The following is a 22,138-nucleotide window of genomic DNA, read 5'->3' as shown; positions in this document are numbered from 1 at the left end:
ATTCTTGTCTCAAAAGACGAAAAAAAAACAACAAAAACCAAGCAAAGTTAGTGAATCTATTTGTAGTAACTTAGCCTGAAGAAAGTTCTGCCAAATCCTTATCTTAAAATGCATTCTTTCAAATACTTGTTTCTCTAACAGCAGTCCATAATTCCCTTTTCTATTGAGTGTTTTATTTTATTTATTTATTTATTTATTTATTTATTTATTTATTTTCTTTTGGTCTTTTTGAGACAGGGTCTCCCTGTAGCCCCAGCTGTCCTGGAGCTCACTATGTAGACCAGGCTGGCCTCGAACTCAGATCCGTCTGCCTCTGCCTCCCAAGTGCTAGGATTAAAGGCGTGTGCCATCACACCCAGCGAGTGTTTTATTTTTTAACATAAAGCCTCTATTTGAGGGAATTTACCGCATGAAGATGCATGAAAAAATTTTGAAATCAAAATCCAGGTCTCTTTAATCAGAGCATGCACTTTATTGAAAACACAGCTTCAGGATGACGGGCTCGTAGACTACTTGGAATGTGTCTTGCAGTGTGCCATTCTGAAGTCAGTAGAGCTGTTTTACAACAAGCCCCTTTTAAAGTGCTGCCTCAGTCATTTTCACAGTGCAGCAGTCTTGCCAGAGTTAGGCTTTTTGGAGTCTTTCTTTTAACATTTGGTTGTTAGCTGTTAAGGGCCACACTGTCCCTCAATGACCTTGTTTGCATTCTTTCTGTTCTCTGAATGGAGTTGTCCAACATCAGCTGGAATATCAAGATGTTTAAGACCCTTCTGGAATACCTTGGGGCTTTCCTCAGTGTGTTCACAGGCTGGTCTTGTTGCAGTGTGGTTTTGTTGGCGTCATCGCACCCCTGGACTCGTTTCCTTGCTGTCTTCCAGCTTGCCTCTGCCTAAAATACCTGGTGTTCTACTCCACTTAGGCTTGTGTTTTTCTAGATCTTTCTTTTTGTGCCTTCCAAAGTAAATGACTAGCATAAATCTGAGGCAAGACAGTTTTTGAGTTATCTCACAGTTAATGAGATAACAGTTAAATAGAAATTTTAACACAAGCTGGGCATGGTGGTACACATCTTTAATCCCAGCACTTGGAAGGCAGAAGCAGGCAGATTTCTGTAAGTTCAAGGACAGCTTGGTCTACATAGCAAGTTCCAGGCCAGTTGGAGCTACAGGGAGACCCTGTCTCCAAAAGACCAAAAAAAAAAAAAAAAAAAAAAAAAATTAAAACACTGAGAACTGTTGGTCAGATTCCCAGAACCCACAGAAGGGCAAGCCTGTTTGTAATCTCAGCACTTAAAAGGTGGGGATGAGAACCCCCTGGGCAAGATGGCTAGCTTCACTAGCTGAACCAGCAAGCTCCGGGTTCTGACTCTACCTCCATAAATAGGGTGGACAGCAATGGAGGAAAATACCTAATGTCAACCTCTGGTCTCCACATGTACACACGCGTGTATACCACATATGTGCACAGGAAAAGAAAATAGAGGAAATTGTATTTTCAGGTGATCATTGTACTAATTGAAGACTACGTGCAAGATTATTGTTTTCCTCTTTATATCTTTGCCGTCATAGCCTTGGCTGGCTTTAGGATATTAGCTAGCCTAAGACGTCTTAAGTTAAACCAGTAGCTCAAGGATTACGATAGATCAATGAACTGCTGTTTGTTTCCTCTCAGATCTCGGCCTGTTAAGGGGCGACAAGAAGAGCTGAAGGAAGTAATCGAGCGCTTTAAGAAAGATGAGCACTTGGAGAGAGCTTTCAGGTGTCTGACTTCAGGTGAATGGGCACGGCACTATTTTCTCAACAAGAACAAAGCGCAGGAGAAGTTATTCAAGGAACATGTAAGTTGAGTAGATTAATGCTATTAACCTGTCCAGATAAGATTGTGAGGTCGGAGCCAGATGTGGTAGCTAAGGCAAGAGGATTGCCATACATTTGCAGCCAGCCTGGGCTACATAATGAATTCCAGGCCAGCTAGGCTACACTGTGAGACCATCACAAAAAACAAAGAATGAAAGTAAATTGAAGCCTGAATATTAGTGACACTGAAAGTCAGAGTCTAGTTGTTGCTGCTGGTGTTTATTGAATGTCTGGTTGAGCCCAGGGCCTTGCACATGCTAGGCAAGTGCTCCGCCACGTGTGTCCCAGCCCTAAGTGGTTTCCATGAAAACAGTGTTAACGGCAGCAGCTAGCCCTCATGTTTGACGTTGTGGTTCATGCTTTTATCATTTTGGAACATCTAGCAAGATAAATAATTATGATCTTGTTTTTCCCCCGCTTCAGGTATTTATTTACTTGCGAATGTTTGCTACTGACAGTGGATTTGAAATACTGCCTTGTAACAGATACTCTTCAGAACAAAATGGAGCCAAAATAGTTGCAACAAAAGAGTGGTAATTATTACACTAGTCAAACCTCATAAAGTAATTTTATTTAAAGAGCTCTTAAATTACCCTTGAAGTGCTTAGAAATTCATGGTAAGGGTTAAGCTTCCTGAAGAAGCGAGGGGCCTGTTCACTCAAGGTGGGATGGTGAAATCAGAAGTCCAGGTGTCCACAAGTCTCCTTTTCCCTGTATTGAGTCTAAATGCCTGCTCCATGATGAGGCTGCTGAAAGGCTGGGGGAACCGGTGGTTGGTAACCTGGCTTCCAGAGTCAGGCTTTCTGTTGTCTGGACAAAAGGTTGGGGGGGTAAAGCCTTAAAGAGCTGAGGAGGGCTCACAGGTGGAACCCACCCTAACCTGCTTAAAAACATACACAGATGCCAATTGAAGTAAAAGTAGTCAAGTCAGAGCTCACTAGGAGGCTTAAGAGCCATAGATGATAGAGAATGGGGCTCTGTTTCCTGTGAGTGCCTGTCCATCACCTTCTGTGTCCCAGGAGAAACAGAGGGCCCTCTTGGGTCTTCATTAGTTCTACAGCAAAAATGTGAGGGATTGGGTACCTGAGAATAAGATGGGCAAAAGAGCAAACCCAAGGCGGGGTACACATGAGTGGACTCTGCCTCGCGTGGGCTGGAGCTGCTGTTAGGACCTCGTGGCTCCCTTTGTTGCAGGTGGTGTGCAGGCTTGAGATCTGGGCTCTAGAGCTGCACATCACAGTACAGGAGCCGCCCGCCTCATGAGTCCTTGAAATGTGGTCTTTCTCGATTAAGAGGTGCTATGTGACATACACACCAGATTTCAGATTGCTTTATTTCTCACTGATAGCTTTCATATTGACGACCTACTCAGATAGTGTCTGGCATATGTAGGTTTAAAATACATTATCAAAAGGAATCTTGCTTCTTTTCTTTGTTAACGTGACTGCTAGAAAACTTAAGCTTGGGGTTTGGGCTTGCGAAACACCAGTGAGTGGTGTGCTCTCTCTGGTGATGCCGCAGGTCTGGTTCCTCACGACTCTAGTGCTGGACCCCATCTTTAAATTTAATTCAGTACATCACATAGTTTGTCACATGCTGCTGGTGTGACTGCACCAGGTGCTGCAGGGTGCTGAGAGTCGTGGGTGGCATATTTCTTGTCCTGGAGGAGCTCCCATTCTTGTAGGGATAAGGTAGATAACAGATAGCCATGGAGCCTGTGGGGCTCCAGGAAGGAAGTGAGGATGCCCAGGTGGATCCAAGTCAGGCAGCAGAGTATGCAGAGCCAGGGCTGCTCAATTCTGGTGTTTACTAGGAAGGCTTATTTTATTAAAAGAAGCCTTATTATAATTACTAGTAATTTTTATCACATATTTTAAATAGGAAACGAAATGACAAAATAGAATTACTGGTGGGTTGTATTGCCGAACTTTCAGAAATTGAGGAGAACATGCTTCTTAGACACGGAGAAAACGACTTCAGTGTCATGTATTCCACAAGGAAAAACTGTGCTCAACTCTGGCTCGGTCCTGCTGCATTTATAAACCATGGTAAGCTGCATTTCTGAGGCGTCTGCACTGGTGTTGGGCAGGCCTGCCAACAGTTAGTATGGCCTTATCAAACTCAGGAGAGTTTGAAACAGTAATTTTTTTTTTCAAATTCATTAAATATTCCCAATTTAACTTGAGACCTAAACTGTCAGAAATTGTGGACTTGTCTGGAAAGCCTTTTCAGATTTCTGTAACTGTTCGTGTTTCAGATCTTATCAGCAGTTAATTGACTTTCTCTTTTGGACATTTTTCAGATTGCAGACCTAACTGTAAGGTAAGCATTAAAAAGAACGTATGCTAAGCGTTTGTCTCTGCCTCAGGTGTGAGGCTAATGAGTTTCCCTTCTTTCAGTTTGTGTCAACGGGTCGGGACACGGCATGTGTGAAGGCACTCAGAGATATTGAACCTGGGGAAGAAATTTCTTGTTACTATGGAGATGGGTTTTTTGGAGAAAATAACGAGTTCTGCGAGTGTTACACATGTGAGAGGTAAAGTATTAAGTGGGGTTTTCATGTTAGTGTCCTGTGATCGCCTGGTGGCTGTGCATATCAGCTCATGTTTGTCTTTTGTCATGTCGGCGTCCAGATAAGTTTCCATGCTATGTAGCACAGCACCCATGCAACGTGCAAACCAGATCAAATGTGCGCAGCTCTTCAGGGACACTGGGGCCTGATCTTTTACAATCTTAATATTTCCGCTGTTACTAGTGGGTCCGAGTACAGATGTGCTTAGAAAGCAAGTACGAGCGTGCTCTGGTCTCTGAAGGGGTGATCACCCCCTGCCACGACAGCGAGTATAGTAAGTTCGTATGTGAGTTGTGCTAACACTTGACTAGAAGAATGTTGGAGAATAGCATCTGATGATAGGCTCAGTTCAGAGGAACAGAGGTCTTAGGTGTAAAGACACAAATGCCACTCTTTCAAATAGAAACTGTTTTGGAATTTATTTTATTTTTGAAATTGGTGAGAGTCTTTTAAACCTTATAAAATAGTATGTCTGATGATAACCAAGGGGCATATATCTTTAAAATAAAGTTAGGGGAAGCCAGGTTTGGTAGCTTGTCCCTATAATTCCAGCACTTGAGACACTAAGGCAGAAGGATTGCAGAAACTTCAAGGCTAGCCTACATTACTTAGCAAGCCCTTTCTCATAAAACTAGTCCCCAGCACCAAACAGTAACAACACAGAGGGCTGGGGATATGCCTGAATTGACAGAGTGCTCGCCGAGTAAAGTACAAGAAGCCCTGGGTCAGATCCCCAGCACTGACTGCATAAGCCTGTAATTGCAGCACTCAGAAGGCAAAGTAGGAATGACTGGTTATCTGGTTATCCTTGGCTACAAGTCTGAGCCCAGACTGGGAAACACAAGACACTGGTTTTTGTTTTTGTTTTTTTTTAAATAAATAAAGATTGGGGGTAGGGGATGCTAGAGAGAAGACTCAGTGGTTAAGAGCATTGACTGCTCTTGCAGAGGGCCTGGGTTCAGTTCCCAGCACCCACATGGCAGCTACGAACCGTCCTTAACTCCCAGTTAGTTCCAGAGGATCTGACGCCCTCTTCTGAGCTCTGCAGCATTGCAGGTCATGTATGCACTTAAACACATGCAAGCAGTACACTCCTACACATAAAATAATAAAATATTTTTAAAGAGAGCATGGGGGCTGGAGAGATGGCTCAGTGGTTAAGAGCACTGACTGCTTTTGCAGAGGACCCAGGTTCGGTTCCCAGAACCCACCATGGCGGCTACAAATCATTCTTAACTCCAGTTCCAGGGGATTCCAAAGCCCTCTTGTGACCTGTGGGGCATTGCACAACACAGGTGCACTCACATACACGCAGGCAATACACTCATACACATAAAATAAAAATAAGTAAAATATTTAAAAAAGAGAGCATGGAGTTCTAAAATAGAGGCATATGTATATGCATTCTTAGTACACGTGGGGAGGTGAATGATGTTGCTTTGATTGCCTGTGTCTCTGGGGAGAAAACAAGCTGAACTTCTGTCTTATGTCATACACAAAATAAATTCCTGTTGGATTAAAAATCTTAAGTTTAAATAGTACAATATGAAACAATTGGGAAAAAATACCTGCTAGGGGCTGGAGAGATGGCTCAGTGGTAAGAGTGTGCACTGCTCTTCCGGAGGACCCGAGTTCAGTTCCCAGTATCCATGTCAAGTGTCCCAAAACTGCCTGTTACTCCAGTTCCAGGGGATCCAAAGCCCTCTTCTGTTCTCAGGCACTGCACTTATATGCACATATCCACACACATAATTAAAAATGAATCTTTTTACAAAGTATCTGCCTAACTTTAAGTATCGAAGATCTTCTTGAAGACCTAAAGTGATAAATCCAAAAATGCTTGGATGCCCTAAACAAGGCCAAAGACAAATGATTTCTTGAAGTTTGAAAATAAAGTGATGTACTTGCAAAGACTTAAGACCCTAGTGCTAAACCCTGTTGAACACCTAAGGTAGCTGGAGACAGGAAAGGCGAGAGAACAGAATGGGCAGCACACACTTCTGACCTAGCACTTGGGAAACGGAAGCAGGAGGAAGAGATGCTTCACGTGTGCAAAGAAGACCAGGGGCTGGAGAGACAGCTCAGCCGTTAAGAAAACTTGGTGCTCTTACAAAGACCCAAATTCAGTTCCCAGCATTCAAGTTGAGTGGCTCACAACCACCTGTAATTCCAGTTCCAGAGGATCCGATGCCTCTTCTGGCTTCCAATGGTACCTGCACATATGTGTCATACTCTCATATAGGCACACACACATACACATGAGATAAACCTTAAAAAGAAAAGACAAAAGGGCAACCAGAAGCAGGGAAAGCAAGACAACTAGTACCGTTTGCATTCACCAGTTTGGGAAAATTGAAGAAACAATGTCATGCTGTGGTGATGTGGAGAAATAGATGTCTGGGAAAGGCTTGGAGTTACTCTCAGCCTTCAGTAACCAGGCAGTGTTTACTCAGAATAAACATAGCCTTTCCCTGTTAATCCTATGGCGGGGAGCCTGTGCTAGAACAGGACGGGTTAGTTAGTAGTGGCTTCTGAAGCAGTGTTGACATTACTGTTTGTGATAGCAAGCAAACAGAAGAAAGGTTCATAATCACCAGGGAGAAATTCTGTTCAAACATGCAGTTTTCAAAGCATATTCCAGCACTCAGGAGGCAGAGGCAAGCAGACCACTGTGAAATCAAGTTCACCCTGGTCTATATAGCAAGTTCCAGGCCAGCTGGGGCTCTAGGGAGACCCTGTCTCAGAAAGACAAAACCCACCACCAACAAAGCATATGTGCAGTGCAGACCTATCAGTGGTGCAACGTAAGAAGCCTGGGTGCTGGGTAAAATGCCTCACAGTGTCATAGTTTTGCTTGTTTGAAAAGAGATAATGAAATTGAATTATCTACATAGGGGCTGGGGAGCGAGCACAGTGGTTAAGAATACTGACTGTTCTTGCAGAATTCCAGCACTCATGTGGTAGTTAACAACTGTTTGTAACTCCAGTTCTAGGGGATCCGACAGTCACTTCTGTCCTCCTCGGGCATTGCACGACATGGGTGCACTTACCTACATGCAGGCAATACATGTATACACATAAAATAAAAATAATAAATATTGCCGGGCTTGGTGGCACATGCCTTTAATCCCAGCACTTGGGAGGCAGAGGCAGGCCGATCTTTGTGAGTTTGAGGCCAGCCTGGTCTATGTAGTGAGTTCCAGGACAGCTGGGGCTACAAGGAGACCCTGTCTCAAAAAATATATATATATTTTAAGAATTATCTACATAGTTGATGTACAGATGATGTCCACAGGTAGCTAATGATTGATTAAGATAGTCATAAGTTTAGAGCTTTGGAAGTTGGCTCTACTAGATGCATGCTAGATTTCTCTGGGAGCTGGTAGTTTTCAGTGGTGACCAAGGTCTCATCAGTTCATCACATCCCTTGACCTAATGTGGCCAACCACCCTCAGCAGCCAAACTTGTAAGTAATGGACTGTGTCTGTTTGACCTGTGCTGTTTTCTCTTTCAGACGGGGAACTGGTGCTTTTAAATCCAGAGCAGGACTGCCTGCGCCTGCTCCTGTTATCAATAGCAAATATGGACTCAGAGAGACAGACAAACGCTTGAATAGGCTTAAAAAGTTAGGGGACAGCAGCAAAAACTCGGACAGTCAGTCTGTCAGCTCTAACACTGATGCAGATACCACTCAGGAAAAAAACAATGCAAGTAAGTAAGGCAGACTTACGTATGTTTTATGTTATTTTCACAGTTTGCTTTCTAAAGCATGCCCCAGTAGTTTTGAACTTCTAAACATTGATAAAAACTGGGATTCAGGAGCTTCCATGACACTGCAAGGTCCTGGAAGTAGCTGTGTCCACTCCAAACCTGGGGATGACCTCAGTATGGTATTTTTGAGTACTTGCTGACTGGATATCGAAGTCTTCATCATGGCTTCTAGGATCGTGTTTGTGGAAAACATTTTGGGGTTGTTAGTGATGCTGTAATGGTGTCATTAGACCCTGCAAGAAGATGGGCTGGATAGAACTGAACAGGCTTCCCCGTGTCCATGCCTGGCCAGTCTAGGAACAGGGTGGACGTGAACTAACAGTTTACCAGTTCACTATACTTAGAAGTGTGCTAGAGGAACATTGGGGTGTGGCTGCATTGCGTATATGATGAACCACTCCAAGGTAGAGCCAGGTGAAGAGGAGGAAGAGGCAAGCTTTGAGGTACCAGTTGTGTTTTGTGTGAGGGAGGATCTCATGGAAATTCAGGGGAGGGGAGAGTAAAGAACAAAGAGCCTTACCCAGACCAAAAGTAGCACCATTTTGTGCAGCTTGAAGCACTGGGACCTGTCACTGCCGCCCTTCATCTGGGCTGCACTGCAGGGCAGGTTGAGAAAGGTTTGACTTGGCCCACAGAGGCTACCTGTGCTGGCACACTGACATCCAGTGCCTCTGAGCATGTGAACCCCTCAGGTGCTATATTCTAGCATCTTCTCTCTGCCTTAGATGCTTTCAGCCCACTCACAGGGTGCCCGTGATGGTGAATACCGCCGCGTGGATGTCTTGAGTCTACGCTGCTGGGAGTCGGAGGCCAGGTATGGCCTCAAGCCTGAAAGGAGCAACACAGCTCTTAGTGCACTCGTAGTTTAGCCAGTGTCCTGAATAATACCTAATGTCACTCCCTGTCCTCTGTTTGCTACTGATAAATGCAGTGTAACGAACACTCGAGTTCTCCAGTCTGGTTCCTTGGTGAAACTGGAGCCTTGTGAAGCCCATTATATATACACAAAGCACTGAGGTACATACTGCCATCTATAGGTGCAGCCAGCTGTAAGCTGCCACATGGAGTGGCTCTGTGACATAAGGGAAAGGATTGTGTCTGCGCATTAACTTGAATTTCTGTAAGTTAACTCAGTACATCACTTAGGGCTTTTGTTTGTTTGCTTGTTTGTTGAGACAGGGTCTTCCTGTAGTCCTAACTCCCCTGGAACTCTATACGTAGACCAGGCTGGCTGCAAACTCACAGAGATCTGCCTGCCTCTGCCTCCTGAGTAGTGGCGTCTGGCACATCAGTTAGTTTAAAAGAGCAAAATGCCTGTAATTTCAGAAGGTGTTGCATGTATTAAGATGTAACAACCTAAGAAATACTTAATTGCTAAATTCAGTAGTTAAATTTTTTACTTTTATTAGTGTATGAGTAATTTGCCTGCATGTGTCTAAGTATACCACGTGTGTGTAGTGCCCATGGAGGCCAGAAAAAGATTTTGGATTCCCTGAAACTGGATTTACAGACAGTTGTTAGCTGCCATGTGGGTGTTGGGAATTGAACCTGGGTCCTCTGGAAGAGCAACCAGTGCTCTTAACTGCTGAGCCATCTCTCCAGCCCCCTGGTGGGGCCGAGGGGACTTGGGGGTGTTTTGTTTTGTTTTGTTTACCTTGAGTAGGGTAATACTCCATGGGGCATGTGTAGAGGTATCCACTGAGCCATTTGGCCTGCTATAGTATGCTAGCCTCAAATTCAAGATTCTTCTACCTCATGATCCCAAGTCTTGGGATCACAGGTATTACCACCCCACCTGACTCCTTTGAGGCTGTATTTCTTTTAGTGTTTGTGTTTCATCCATACCCTTTAAAGAAAGGCCTCTGAAACAGCTGGAGAAAAGCCAGAGCACAGAGCTCTTCCCTCCGGGCAGCAGGCATTCGTGGGTAGGTAGATGTGGACTGCTTTCTCTGCCTGGCTACTCTTTATCCTACACCTCGTTTGAGATTTGGCAGTTAATACCAGCCCTACTTTGAGCAGCACCTTACAAAGAAACATTTCTACTTAGAAGAAAACTCTTCTTCCGCACAAGCCCTGTTAGATGACTTGAGCGCTCCAGCTCTGCTTTCTGTTGTAGCATCCAGGTGTGGAGACAGCAAGAAATCTACTGTCCAGATGAGTCCTCAGTGTGGATTACAATACCGTTTCCAAGGGTGCTGGGATTTCAGGCCTTGATGCCTCCTTGACCAGGCTGTTGCTTGTAGTTAGTTACTGGCATAGGATATGACACAAGGATTCCAGCAGCACCTGAAGGTGTGGACACAAGTCACAGCCAGCTCAGGGCCGGGCAGATGTGGCTGGTGGAGTGAGTTATCGTGTCCAAGCTGGCCTTCCTTTTCTCACCTCTTGACTACCATGCTCCTGTGGAGCCTGCTGGCTGCCCCACCCTCCCCAGCACCCTTTCTAGGTGGCCTTCTACAGTCACATTATGCAAAGCTGGTTGTGCCTGGTAAACTGGAAACAAATCTTTAAAGTCCTGCTGGGGCTTTTCTAGATTCTTAAGATCTGGATTCTAAACCAGATGTGGTCTTTGTGCTCTCGCTTTATGTGCATTTCCAGCACAACCTGAGCACTCACCAGGCTCTGGTTTCCTTTTGCCGTGCTTCTTTAGGGTTGCACATTCAGTGCTGCACTCCTAACAGCTTAGATGACCTTGAAGCAACCATAGTGGCCACAACAGTGGCCTTCATCCACGAGGAGGAACCAACGCCATAATAGAGGCACTATAACAGTGATCAGGAACTCAGGATCTGGAGCCACAGACTAGACTTGGATTCCCCCTCTGCTCCGCAGATGAATGGTCCCGGGCCCACTACCCCATGAGAACTTGGTTCCTTCATGGATGTGCTAAGCCACATCCAGGTCCTCCTAATGTGGTGTGGCTCGTGCACCGTGCCTAGCAGGTAACCTTGGGAGGACTGTGCACCTTGCCCAGGTTCACCACCCACCTTATGTATTTGGGGCTTGCTGAGCACAAGAGCAGCAGCGCCAACAGCAAGGGCACCACAGCATGCCTGTCTCCACCGACACAGGACCTGAGTCCACACACTGAAGTGATCAACCCAGATGTGCCACCAGCCTCCTCTAGCCTTCCAGTCATGCTATACCCAGGCCCGTGAGCATGCTCTAGCACCTTTGCATGGTAAAGGGCCCTCAGTCAATTTCTCACCTGGCTTACCAGTATTTTAACTGGGTGAGCTAACCTTTTCATGGGTCTTTGGATTAGATCATTTCTTTTCAAACCAGCCATGACTACACTGACAGTTACACAAATACCTGTTGAAATAATATGGCAGCAAGTACAGTCCCTTTGTGCTTGGTTCACAGCACAAACAAGTAATTGCTTAATTGGTGCTGCCACCAGCAGTAAGTCTTGGAAAGAAGGAAGGGCTGGAGAGAGCCCAGGCCCACCCAGAATTCCCTTAAAAATGGGACTCAGCCAATGGATTAATTCAAGGGCCCAGTAAGGAGCATTACAAGAATCCAGTCATGTTTCTGAAGGGATAAAGTGGCTGGATGAACGTGTCCGTGGCACAGGGGCTGCATGCATGGCACACAAGGGGGAGGGGAGCTTGAATCAGAATCTCTTCGCTTCTGCAGATGATGAGAAGGGACATGACCTCGCTGAAGATTTGAGACTACCCCAGGACATCAGGTTATTGAAAGGGTTAAGTTCAGAATGCCGCGAGAGCCAGCCAGTCATTCTGGCTATGGAAGAGTGTTAAGAAAGTACAGAAGAGACAGGAAAAGGGCTTGTATGGTCAGGCAAGAGGGGATAGCACGTGGAGCAGCAGCAGCTGGGTTCCAGGGACTGCAGGGCAGATATCACAGCGCAGGCAAATGACTGCAAGAAGCGATTACAGGAGGAAGGGTCAGGGACATCCAGCTTCCTGCCGGGGCGGTGGGTAGATATGCATCCGCCACCATTGGGGAATGTTAGAAACTGCCAGAGCTGGTGGACAGTGTACATCTGGAGCTTAGGAGCATCTTGAGTTGGTATTTAGTCCAGGTCTGTGGCTCAGCAGAGAATTAGGCTGCGGATCTGAGGACCACTGGTGTTTGAGTGGCGGCAGCCATGGGCAGGTGGACTCCAGGAGGGCTGAGGAAGACCAGGCACACACACTTAATATAGCCCAGGGGCCTGCTCGAGAAAGAAGAAAGGGACGGGCTAGAAAGCATGTGCAGGATTTCATGATGTCAGCAGCAGTATGGATGGGAATGAGCATGGCGACAGCCTTGGTGTGGGCCAGTTGCAGGCCCAGAGCACGAGGAGGGCAGAAAGGCTGAAAGCCACAAAGCCTGGTCACACAGTTTGGAAGAGACCATGTTTGAGGAAGCCGGATAAATGCTAGAGTCCCTTGGGTTCAGTCTGGAAACAACCAGAACATTGATGTTTATATGGGTCATCGGAGTTCTGTTCGCCAGTGTGTCCCATAAATATCTCTGTCTTTTGAAAAATCTCTAGTGAGCAGTTTTAGGTCCTTCCAGTCCCTAAGTCATTCATCCTCAAGTGGAGTGCTGTCCAGACTCACTACTATTGTTCTAGAAGCCTGTAACCCCTGGTCAGCCACCTACAGACAGGTGCCTTCCTGGCTGGCTCAGTGCTCTTCCGCTGGAGTCACTGGTTTGGGTAGCCTGCAGCTGTTGGCCAGTCGGTTGCTCAAGTACAGAGCCTCCTGCCCTTGATGGTTTGATCAGTTTAGAATGCTTTTTATACATTCTCGTTCCTCTCAGTAAAAATTCCTAGCTCCTTGCTTTACTGTGCAGAAAGGACTAGGGAAGCCCAGGCAACCTGTGGCATGTTGAAAGGACCCTCACCCAGGGAGGCCAGTGCTGGGCTGCCCCTTCTGTCTTCATCGTGGTCTTCTATGAGGTAGCCGAATGTTCGATCACCACAGTGTGTTACTTGTCAGTAATATGTACGGTATGCATTTACTGCTGGGCTCTAGGAGACAGAGTTTCTCCTAGTGGTTTCAGATTGAAAAGCTGACTAACACAATCCTGTGAGTGAAAGCCCAGAGTCTGAGTGTGAGTAAAGACTGCAGGGGGAGGGTCTGAGTGTGTGTAAAGACTGCAGGGGGAGGGTCTGAGTGTAAAGACTGCAGGGGGAGGGTCTGAGCGTGTATAAAGACTGCAGGGGGAGGGTCTGAGTGTAAAGACTGCAGGGGGAGGGTCTGAGCGTGTATAAAGACTGCAGGGGGAGGGTCTGAGTGTAAAGACTGCAGGGGGAGGGTCTGAGCGTGTATAAAGACTGCAGGGGGAGGGTCTGAGTGTAAAGACTGCAGGGGGAGGGTCTGAGCGTGTATAAAGACTGCAGGGGGAGGGTCTGAGTGTAAAGACTGCAGGGGGAGGGTCTGAGCGTGTATAAAGACTGCAGGGGGAGGGTCTGAGTGTAAAGACTGCAGGGGGAGGGTCTGAGCGTGTATAAAGACTGCAGGGGGAGGGTCTGAGTGTAAAGACTGCAGGGGGAGGGTCTGAGCGTGTATAAAGACTGCAGGGGGAGGGTCTGAGTGTAAAGACTGCAGGGGGAGGGTCTGAGCGTGTATAAAGACTGCAGGGGGAGGGTCTGAGTGTAAAGACTGCAGGGGGAGGGTCTGAGCGTGTATAAAGACTGCAGGGGGAGGGTCTGAGTGTAAAGACTGCAGGGGGAGGGTCTGAGCGTGTATAAAGACTGCAGGGGGAGGGTCTGAGTGTAAAGACTGCAGGGGGAGGGTCTGAGCGTGTATAAAGACTGCAGGGGGAGGGTCTGAGTGTAAAGACTGCAGGGGGAGGGTCTGAGCGTGTATAAAGACTGCAGGGGGAGGGTCTGAGTGTAAAGACTGCAGGGGGAGGGTCTGAGCGTGTATAAAGACTGCAGGGGGAGGGTCTGAGTGTAAAGACTGCAGGGGGAGGGTCTGAGCGTGTATAAAGACTGCAGGGGGAGGGTCTGAGTGTAAAGACTGCAGGGGGAGGGTCTGAGCGTGTATAAAGACTGCAGGGGGAGGGTCTGAGTGTAAAGACTGCAGGGGGAGGGTCTGAGCGTGTATAAAGACTGCAGGGGGAGGGTCTGAGTGTAAAGACTGCAGGGGGAGGGTCTGAGCGTGTATAAAGACTGCAGGGGGAGGGTCTGAGTGTAAAGACTGCAGGGGGAGGGTCTGAGCGTGTATAAAGACTGCAGGGGGAGGGTCTGAGTGTAAAGACTGCAGGGGGAGGGTCTGAGCGTGTATAAAGACTGCAGGGGGAGGGTCTGAGTGTAAAGACTGCAGGGGGAGGGTCTGAGCGTGTATAAAGACTGCAGGGGGAGGGTCTGAGTGTAAAGACTGCAGGGGGAGGGTCTGAGCGTGTATAAAGACTGCAGGGGGAGGGTCTGAGTGTAAAGACTGCAGGGGGAGGGTCTGAGCGTGTATAAAGACTGCAGGGGGAGGGTCTGAGTGTAAAGACTGCAGGGGGAGGGTCTGAGCGTGTATAAAGACTGCAGGGGGAGGGTCTGAGTGTAAAGACTGCAGGGGGAGGGTCTGAGCGTGTATAAAGACTGCAGGGGGAGGGTCTGAGTGTAAAGACTGCAGGGGGAGGGTCTGAGCGTGTATAAAGACTGCAGGGGGAGGGTCTGAGTGTAAAGACTGCAGGGGGAGGGTCTGAGCGTGTATAAAGACTGCAGGGGGAGGGTCTGAGTGTAAAGACTGCAGGGGGAGGGTCTGAGCGTGTATAAAGACTGCAGGGGGAGGGTCTGAGTGTAAAGACTGCAGGGGGAGGGTCTGAGCGTGTATAAAGACTGCAGGGGGAGGGTCTGAGTGTAAAGACTGCAGGGGGAGGGTCTGAGCGTGTATAAAGACTGCAGGGGGAGGGTCTGAGTGTAAAGACTGCAGGGGGAGGGTCTGAGCGTGTATAAAGACTGCAGGGGGAGGGTCTGAGTGTAAAGACTGCAGGGGGAGGGTCTGAGCGTGTATAAAGACTGCAGGGGGAGGGTCTGAGTGTAAAGACTGCAGGGGGAGGGTCTGAGCGTGTATAAAGACTGCAGGGGGAGGGTCTGAGTGTAAAGACTGCAGGGGGAGGGTCTGAGCGTGTATAAAGACTGCAGGGGGAGGGTCTGAGTGTAAAGACTGCAGGGGGAGGGTCTGAGCGTGTATAAAGACTGCAGGGGGAGGGTCTGAGTGTAAAGACTGCAGGGGGAGGGTCTGAGCGTGTATAAAGACTGCAGGGGGAGGGTCTGAGTGTAAAGACTGCAGGGGGAGGGTCTGAGCGTGTATAAAGACTGCAGGGGGAGGGTCTGAGTGTAAAGACTGCAGGGGGAGGGTCTGAGCGTGTATAAAGACTGCAGGGGGAGGGTCTGAGTGTAAAGACTGCAGGGGGAGGGTCTGAGCGTGTATAAAGACTGCAGGGGGAGGGTCTGAGTGTAAAGACTGCAGGGGGAGGGTCTGAGCGTGTATAAAGACTGCAGGGGGAGGGTCTGAGTGTAAAGACTGCAGGGGGAGGGTCTGAGCGTGTATAAAGACTGCAGGGGGAGGGTCTGAGTGTAAAGACTGCAGGGGGAGGGTCTGAGCGTGTATAAAGACTGCAGGGGGAGGGTCTGAGTGTAAAGACTGCAGGGGGAGGGTCTGAGCGTGTATAAAGACTGCAGGGGGAGGGTCTGAGTGTAAAGACTGCAGGGGGAGGGTCTGAGCGTGTATAAAGACTGCAGGGGGAGGGTCTGAGTGTAAAGACTGCAGGGGGAGGGTCTGAGCGTGTATAAAGACTGCAGGGGGAGGGTCTGAGTGTAAAGACTGCAGGGGGAGGGTCTGAGCGTGTATAAAGACTGCAGGGGGAGGGTCTGAGTGTAAAGACTGCAGGGGGAGGGTCTGAGCGTGTATAAAGACTGCAGGGGGAGGGTCTGAGTGTAGTGAGTAAAGACTGCAGGGGGAGGGTGGACACCACGGCAGCAGTATCAGTGGGGCCTCGGGCCTTCTGAGCAGTGGTCAGCACTCACCTCGGATCATGCCTTCTTGAAGTCGTTTTGGAGGGAGTAGGTTAGATCCTCTGTCCTGAGTTGGCTTATCAGTCATGGAAGGGATGCACTGTGGGGTCTGCAGTGCTTGGGTAACAGCCAACCTGCTATCTTCCTGGACAAGGTGAAGGGAGCAGACAGAGCACGCTAGCCTCTGTTCAGGTGTGTGAGTGTCAGGAAGGACAGACAGCATTGGGCACTTAGGATCTAGTCTTTCTGGAACCATGGGGAGAGAATTTTTCTCCTAGAGCCCAGTAGTAAATGCATCTCTTCCATGTTACTGGCCAAGTAACCCACTTTAGGTCAATAAGCGATGGGCTTTAGAAGTGCAGTGAAAATGGTGACTGAAAATTCAGGAGAAAAGCAGGCATTGCAGCACTTCCCTGTACTCCCAGGACTAAGAGACAGGAGAGGGATCCCTGAGAGGTCAAGGCTAGCCAGGACATACCTGTGCACACACACTACCTAGTGAAAGATTAAAAGCCAACCTTTTTTACCCTTTTTTCCTTTTTTTTTCTTTTTTTGGCGGGGGGATCTTTTTGAGACAGGGTCTCCCTGTAGCCCCAGCTGGCCTGGAACCCACTCTTAGACTAGGCTGGCCTTGAACTCACAGAGATCTGCCTGCTTCTGCCTCCCGAGTGCTGGGACTACAGGTGTGCGCCACCACGCCCCCTTCATGTCTTTTATGTGTGCCGTGAGAGACAGACTGAAGCCAGCCTGCTGAGGCTCTGGAACCATGACCGAGGGGCAGCGAGCTGAAAGCTGGGCGCTGTCTTCCACACGTGTGTTGGCGGTTTGCGCTTGATGTCTGATTGGAGGACTGTGTTGCTAATCACTTCGTACTGCATTACCAAGCTGTTTTCGTCTTCTTATTTTATTGTACAGCTTCTAACCGAAAATCTTCAGTTGGTATAAAAAAGAACAGCAAGAACAGAACACTGACCAGGCGGTCCATGTCAAGAATCCCCGCTGCCTCCAACTCTACCTCACCTAAGCTAGCTCACATGAACAATTCCAGGGTACCAAAGAAACTGCAAAAGCCCGCGAAGCCTTTCCTTCCCAAGGTCAAGCTGAGGAACCATTGCAAGCGGCTGGAGCAGAAGAACACGTCCAGAAAGCTCGAAGTGGGGAACGTAGTGCTTAAGGAGCCTAAAGTTGTCCTCTACAAAAACCTGCCTGTGAAGGAGAAGGAGCCCGAGGGATCTGTCCACGCTGCAGTGGCAAGCGGGTGCTTGACAAGACATGCTGCGAGAGAACACAGGCAGAACCCTGGGAGAGGTGCTCACCCACAGGGCGACGGGTCCCCCTGCACATACACAACCCGACGCTCCATGAGGACGAGGACGGGTGTGAAGGAGGCGGAGGACATCAAGCTTGAACCAAACTCATTGGATGGCTACAAAGACAGCCTTCTGGAGCCTTGCCCGGACAGTGGTGAGCAGCCGGCCCTGGAGGTGCTGGAAACGCTGGCTCCTGAGACAGGGCACACGGAGGAAATCAAGTGTCTGAGGAGTGACCCCAGTGTGTCCAGAAAGAAACCACGAACAGGGAAGCCCACGAAACCGTCGGCAAAGACAGAGGACTCCAGCCTGCGACATGACATGCCTGGGGAGGACGGGGTGCCAGATTTGCCGGGGCCCCATCCTGACCACGGTGAGCCCAGCAGCACAGCCGGGGTGCCTGTGAGCTACGCAGACTGCGCTCCCTCCCCTGTCGGCTGCTCCATTGTCACATCTGATGGCTTCAAAACGAAGGACGGCTTTAGAAGTGCGAAAAGCAAAAAGAAGCGGAGAATCACCAGGTACGACGCACAGCTGATCCTGGAGAACAGCTCTGGGATTCCCAAACTGACCCTCCGCAGACGTCATGACAGCAGTAGCAAGACAACCGACCCGGAGAGTGATGGCATGAGCTCTTCAAAGATCAGCATCAAGCTGAGTAAAGACCATGAGAGCGACAGCAACCTGTATGTAGCAAAGCTCAATAACGGGTTTAACTCGGGCTCAGGCAGCAGCTCCACAAAGCTGAAGATCCAGCTCAAGCGGGACGAGGAGAGCAGGGGGTCGTTCGCAGAGGGCCTTCATGAAAACGGGGTGTGCTGCAGCGACCCTCTCTCCCTGCTGGAGTCACAGATGGAAGTGGATGACTACAGTCAGTATGAGGACGAGAGCACCGACGATTCGTCCTCTTCCGGGGGTGGGGAGGAGGAGGACGACTACGATGACGACTTCGAGGACGACTTCATTCCTCTCCCTCCTGCTAAGCGACTGAGGCTCATAGTTGGCAAAGACTCCATAGATATTGACATCTCTTCAAGGAGAAGGGAAGATCAGTCCTTAAGGCTTAACGCATGAGCCCTGGGCCTTTGGTTGCTAAAGAAACAAAATTCCAGTCCGTCCCTCGCTCCTCGGCCGACCCTCCTCAGCGGCAGCACTTCTGTCCCTCATCCTCAGCCTCCCGGTGTCAAGTGCACCACGCCGACTCTTGTGAAGTCTCATCTGTGCAAGTCGAAACTGCCCTTTTCACAGTCTTCTTATGTGCAATTCCGAGTTAGAGGGAAAGCCTCTGTGAGATGGAGCTGCACACTGTCCAGTGGCTGCAGCTTCCCACGCAGGCCCTTCTGACAGTAACGCGGCTGCACAACGTCTGTAGCTGTAAGAGCGGCGGCTGCTCTTTAATCGATGACTAAACAATAACTCCACGTGAACGTAGCGGCATACTAACTAAGGATTCGCGTACTCGCTAATATCACCAGCAATGACCTTTGGCTTCTCGGTTTATTCACTAGCCGTCTCCCCCTTGGAGCTGTGTGGTCACACACTGCTGGCCAGGCGTGCTGTCCGTGGCCATGGTTAACATGGCAGACCATCAGCTGGGAGTCAGATTGGTTTCTTCAAGAAAAATTTCAGCGCAGTTCTCTGCCTGACAGTCACTTACGTAAGTCATAACGTGGGAGGCTGGCAGTGCAGGACGAGTTCAGAGCAGCGTATTTATTGCTTGTCGTGTACATTAAAGACCTTGTATTTAACAGAACTTTTCAATCCTTTTAGATAAAATTGTTCTTTGCAAGAATGATTGGTGCTTATTTTTTCAAACCTTTGCTGTGAGCAACGTGGCAACGAGCAGCGTTTACCCGATGAACTCCAGCCGTTCTAATTTGGTTCACGTTTTCTGTTGCACTTGTAAAATGCTGCAAGGAACATTAAGAGGAATCTGTTCACTTTAACTTATAATAGTTTATGAAATAAAAACAGGAGCCACAGCTTTTGTTCTGTGGAAACCTATAAAAATGTTTGTCTTTGGGATTCAATGTAAAGAGCTGAAAACAATGTATATGTTGTAAATATTTGTGTGTTGTGAGAAATTTTTGTCATAAGAAATTAAAAGAACTTACCAGGAAGGTTTTTAAGTTTAGAAATATTCATGCCAATAAAATAGGAAATTATGTATAGTTTTAAGCACTGCATCAGTGGGAGTTCTTGGCTTATCTGAGTTTATTATGAAAATATCAAAGATTTTTTTGATTATATTATCAGTCAAGCAAAAAGAGGAGTCAGATTTAATTTGTTTTTTGAAGCACTTTGAGAAGAGAAATTAATTTTAAGTAACTTAATGAGCAAATTTTTGATTGCTATATGTTCAATACCAAGCTTGTTTGTTTCTCTAGATGATTTTGCAAGTCAAAGAATTTGGGAATATTGACCTGTAGCAGGCATTTGACACTGGTGGATCTGTGTCTTTACTGGGAAGTGTGTGCTTACTTGTTCTTTCAGATATACAGTGTTCCTAAATGAAACCAAGCTAGGGGACTCCTAGTGTCTGTAGAAAAGTCGTGTCTTACCGTGTCGGAAGGAACCTGCAGGGAGGGAAAAGTCCATCGTAGAACACCTTTGCTTGCCTCTTAGCTATAGACTCCTACCAGTGTCCAGCTCTGGGGATACCAAGTTCCTTGAATCTGTTGCCAGTAGTTTCCAAATGGAAATGAGACTTGGTGCAGCTTTGCCCCATGTCCTCCCAGAACGCCAGTTGTCCTGTGGAAACCCGTCCTTGTTACGGTGCAGCCTGATCCTCGGGCACTTAACTAGGAGGCAGGAGGTGGGCTCCACACACACAACACACCTTGCTGCAGCCATGAAGTAGAGCAGCCCCAGGTCTTGGGACCTCCTGTCACAGGGCAGTGGGAACACATGACACAGTGTGCCCAGTCCTCAGACCCCTGCCACCTTCGGGAAGTTGAAAGCGGACTGGGGAGCCTGCCCAGGGCAGCAGCTGCCACTCCTTCGCTGGGGCTGTTTGGAGAGGTTCGGAGACTTAAATCCTTTCTTTAAATACCAACAATAGCCATTTCAGGAATTGCAGTCTTAAGGAAAAGTAACACATTTCCCATTTTCTCCACTCTTAAGCTTAATTTAGTAACTTATTTATGATGTTTCGTTTTGCTGTGGCCTCATGCTTTGAGGCCGACCTTCCCATGGGTCTGTGCAGTGGCTGGTGAGCCACTGCCTCTCAGGAGTCATGTGCACAAGCATTCAGCGGTGCCGCTGATGCCATCTAGGGAACCCTATTTCCGTTTCTCAAGGCAGGGGCCTCAGACTGTTCTCGATCTGCTGTAGACTTCACTGTGGGCGTGCTAGAACCCACACTCTTGACCAGTCTGGAAGAGGTTACATTCAATAAAACTTTCAGCTCGAGCTTATGCAATGATTGGTAAAGTTTTTGGCAATTGTAAGAATTAGGAAATGATCCTAGAAATATATGTAAAGTATTCCATTTTCAATCATTTTTCAAATTACTGTTTTAAATTGTTTTGCTGAGTTGTAATACTTTTGAGATACAATGTATTCCTTGTACTGAAAGAATGAATAAGGACTTTTTCAGCATTTGAGGTAAGTTCTTTAACGTTTCATTAAAAACATTTTTTACAAATATTTTGTACATGCACTTGCAGTATTGAGGTTAATCATTTTAATAAATTCAGAAATTAAAACAACCTGGTCAGTGTTCAGTGTATCTGAGAAGAAAAGACCACTGTGTGTCCCCATGTCGGTGCTGCAGGAAGCACGGCGACTGTGCTGGACACATTTGCAGCCTAGTGGTGGCTGCCGGTGCCCAGCACGCCCATTGCTCCTGAGAGCACGAGCCAGCCATCCCCACAGGCTGCTTTCAGGCGACAGGTCTGCTGGCCCTAGAGCTCAAGAGAGCTTTGCTCTCATCACTGCAGGAGGGCTGCTGCAACCGGTTAGGGCTCCTCCTGACTCCCTTGTTGCTGCTGTGCATCAGGCAGGGCTCGTCCAGAGCTGCCCTGCATCCTTTCTTTCCTCCCACCAGACTGTTGGCTCTAAATAGGACTGGTGTGGGAATTGGGGGCCCTGAGAGACCAGTTTGACAACACCTTAGCCCTGAGCGGGTTTCAAACCTCTTTCCTAGCGCCATCTTGGGCCAGCAGTCTGTGTGCTCTAATCCTGTCACCAGTTACGGTTTATGACTGTACTCTTGGGTCCACTACCTAGCAGAAGCAGTTTAAAGAAGAAAGGGTTTTTATTTTGGCTCAGGTTTTAGGGGTACAGGCCTTGATGGTAGGGACAGCGCAGGGCCTGGGAAGGCAGGTCTCTGCATCCATGGTCAGGAAGCTGATGAGTGCTGGTACTCAGCTGGCCTGCTCCTTCCCCTTCTAATGTTCAGTCTGGAGTGACCCCGGCTCATGGGGTAGTGCCACCCACATCCTGGGTGGCTCTTCCTTGAGGTCAACCTCAGACCCACCCAGAGGTGTATATTTTTAAGTGATTCCAAATCCAAGCAAGATGACAGAATGAACTGCATCTCAGTGAGTGGTACAGACCAGGCTCATGAGGTGCTGACCCTGTCCATTCCAGATATCCACCCAGCCCAGGCTGGAAAAGGACAGAGACACACGTGCCTGTTAAGTACATGGCTCGGCTC

At 48.1% G+C, this 22,138-nt stretch overlaps 1 protein-coding gene across 2 annotated transcripts in view; it reads left to right on the top strand.

The window, feature by feature from the left end:
* Nucleotides 1-21,188, top strand: part of Kmt5b (lysine methyltransferase 5B) — a 61,284-nt gene extending 40,096 nt beyond the window's left edge. For both annotated transcript variants that reach the window (XM_029569991.1, XM_008846301.3), the window contains 7 exons: nt 1,672-1,837; nt 2,280-2,389; nt 3,738-3,904; nt 4,159-4,178; nt 4,256-4,392; nt 7,943-8,139; nt 17,084-21,188. In XM_029569991.1, the coding sequence (XP_029425851.1) occupies nt 1,672-1,837; nt 2,280-2,389; nt 3,738-3,904; nt 4,159-4,178; nt 4,256-4,392; nt 7,943-8,139; nt 17,084-18,552 (2,266 nt within the window). In that variant the 3' untranslated portion in view covers nt 18,553-21,188. The remainder of the gene's footprint in view (nt 1-1,671; nt 1,838-2,279; nt 2,390-3,737; nt 3,905-4,158; nt 4,179-4,255; nt 4,393-7,942; nt 8,140-17,083) is intronic.
* The last annotated feature ends 950 nt before the right edge of the window (nt 21,189-22,138 follow it).

Source organism: Nannospalax galili, unplaced genomic scaffold, assembly GCF_000622305.1.
Source record: "Nannospalax galili isolate Female #2095 unplaced genomic scaffold, S.galili_v1.0 scaffold1723, whole genome shotgun sequence".
Taxonomy (NCBI): domain Eukaryota; kingdom Metazoa; phylum Chordata; class Mammalia; order Rodentia; family Spalacidae; genus Nannospalax; species Nannospalax galili.
Note: the sequence above shows the minus strand (reverse complement) of the source record. Positions and strands in the feature narration are given on the sequence as shown.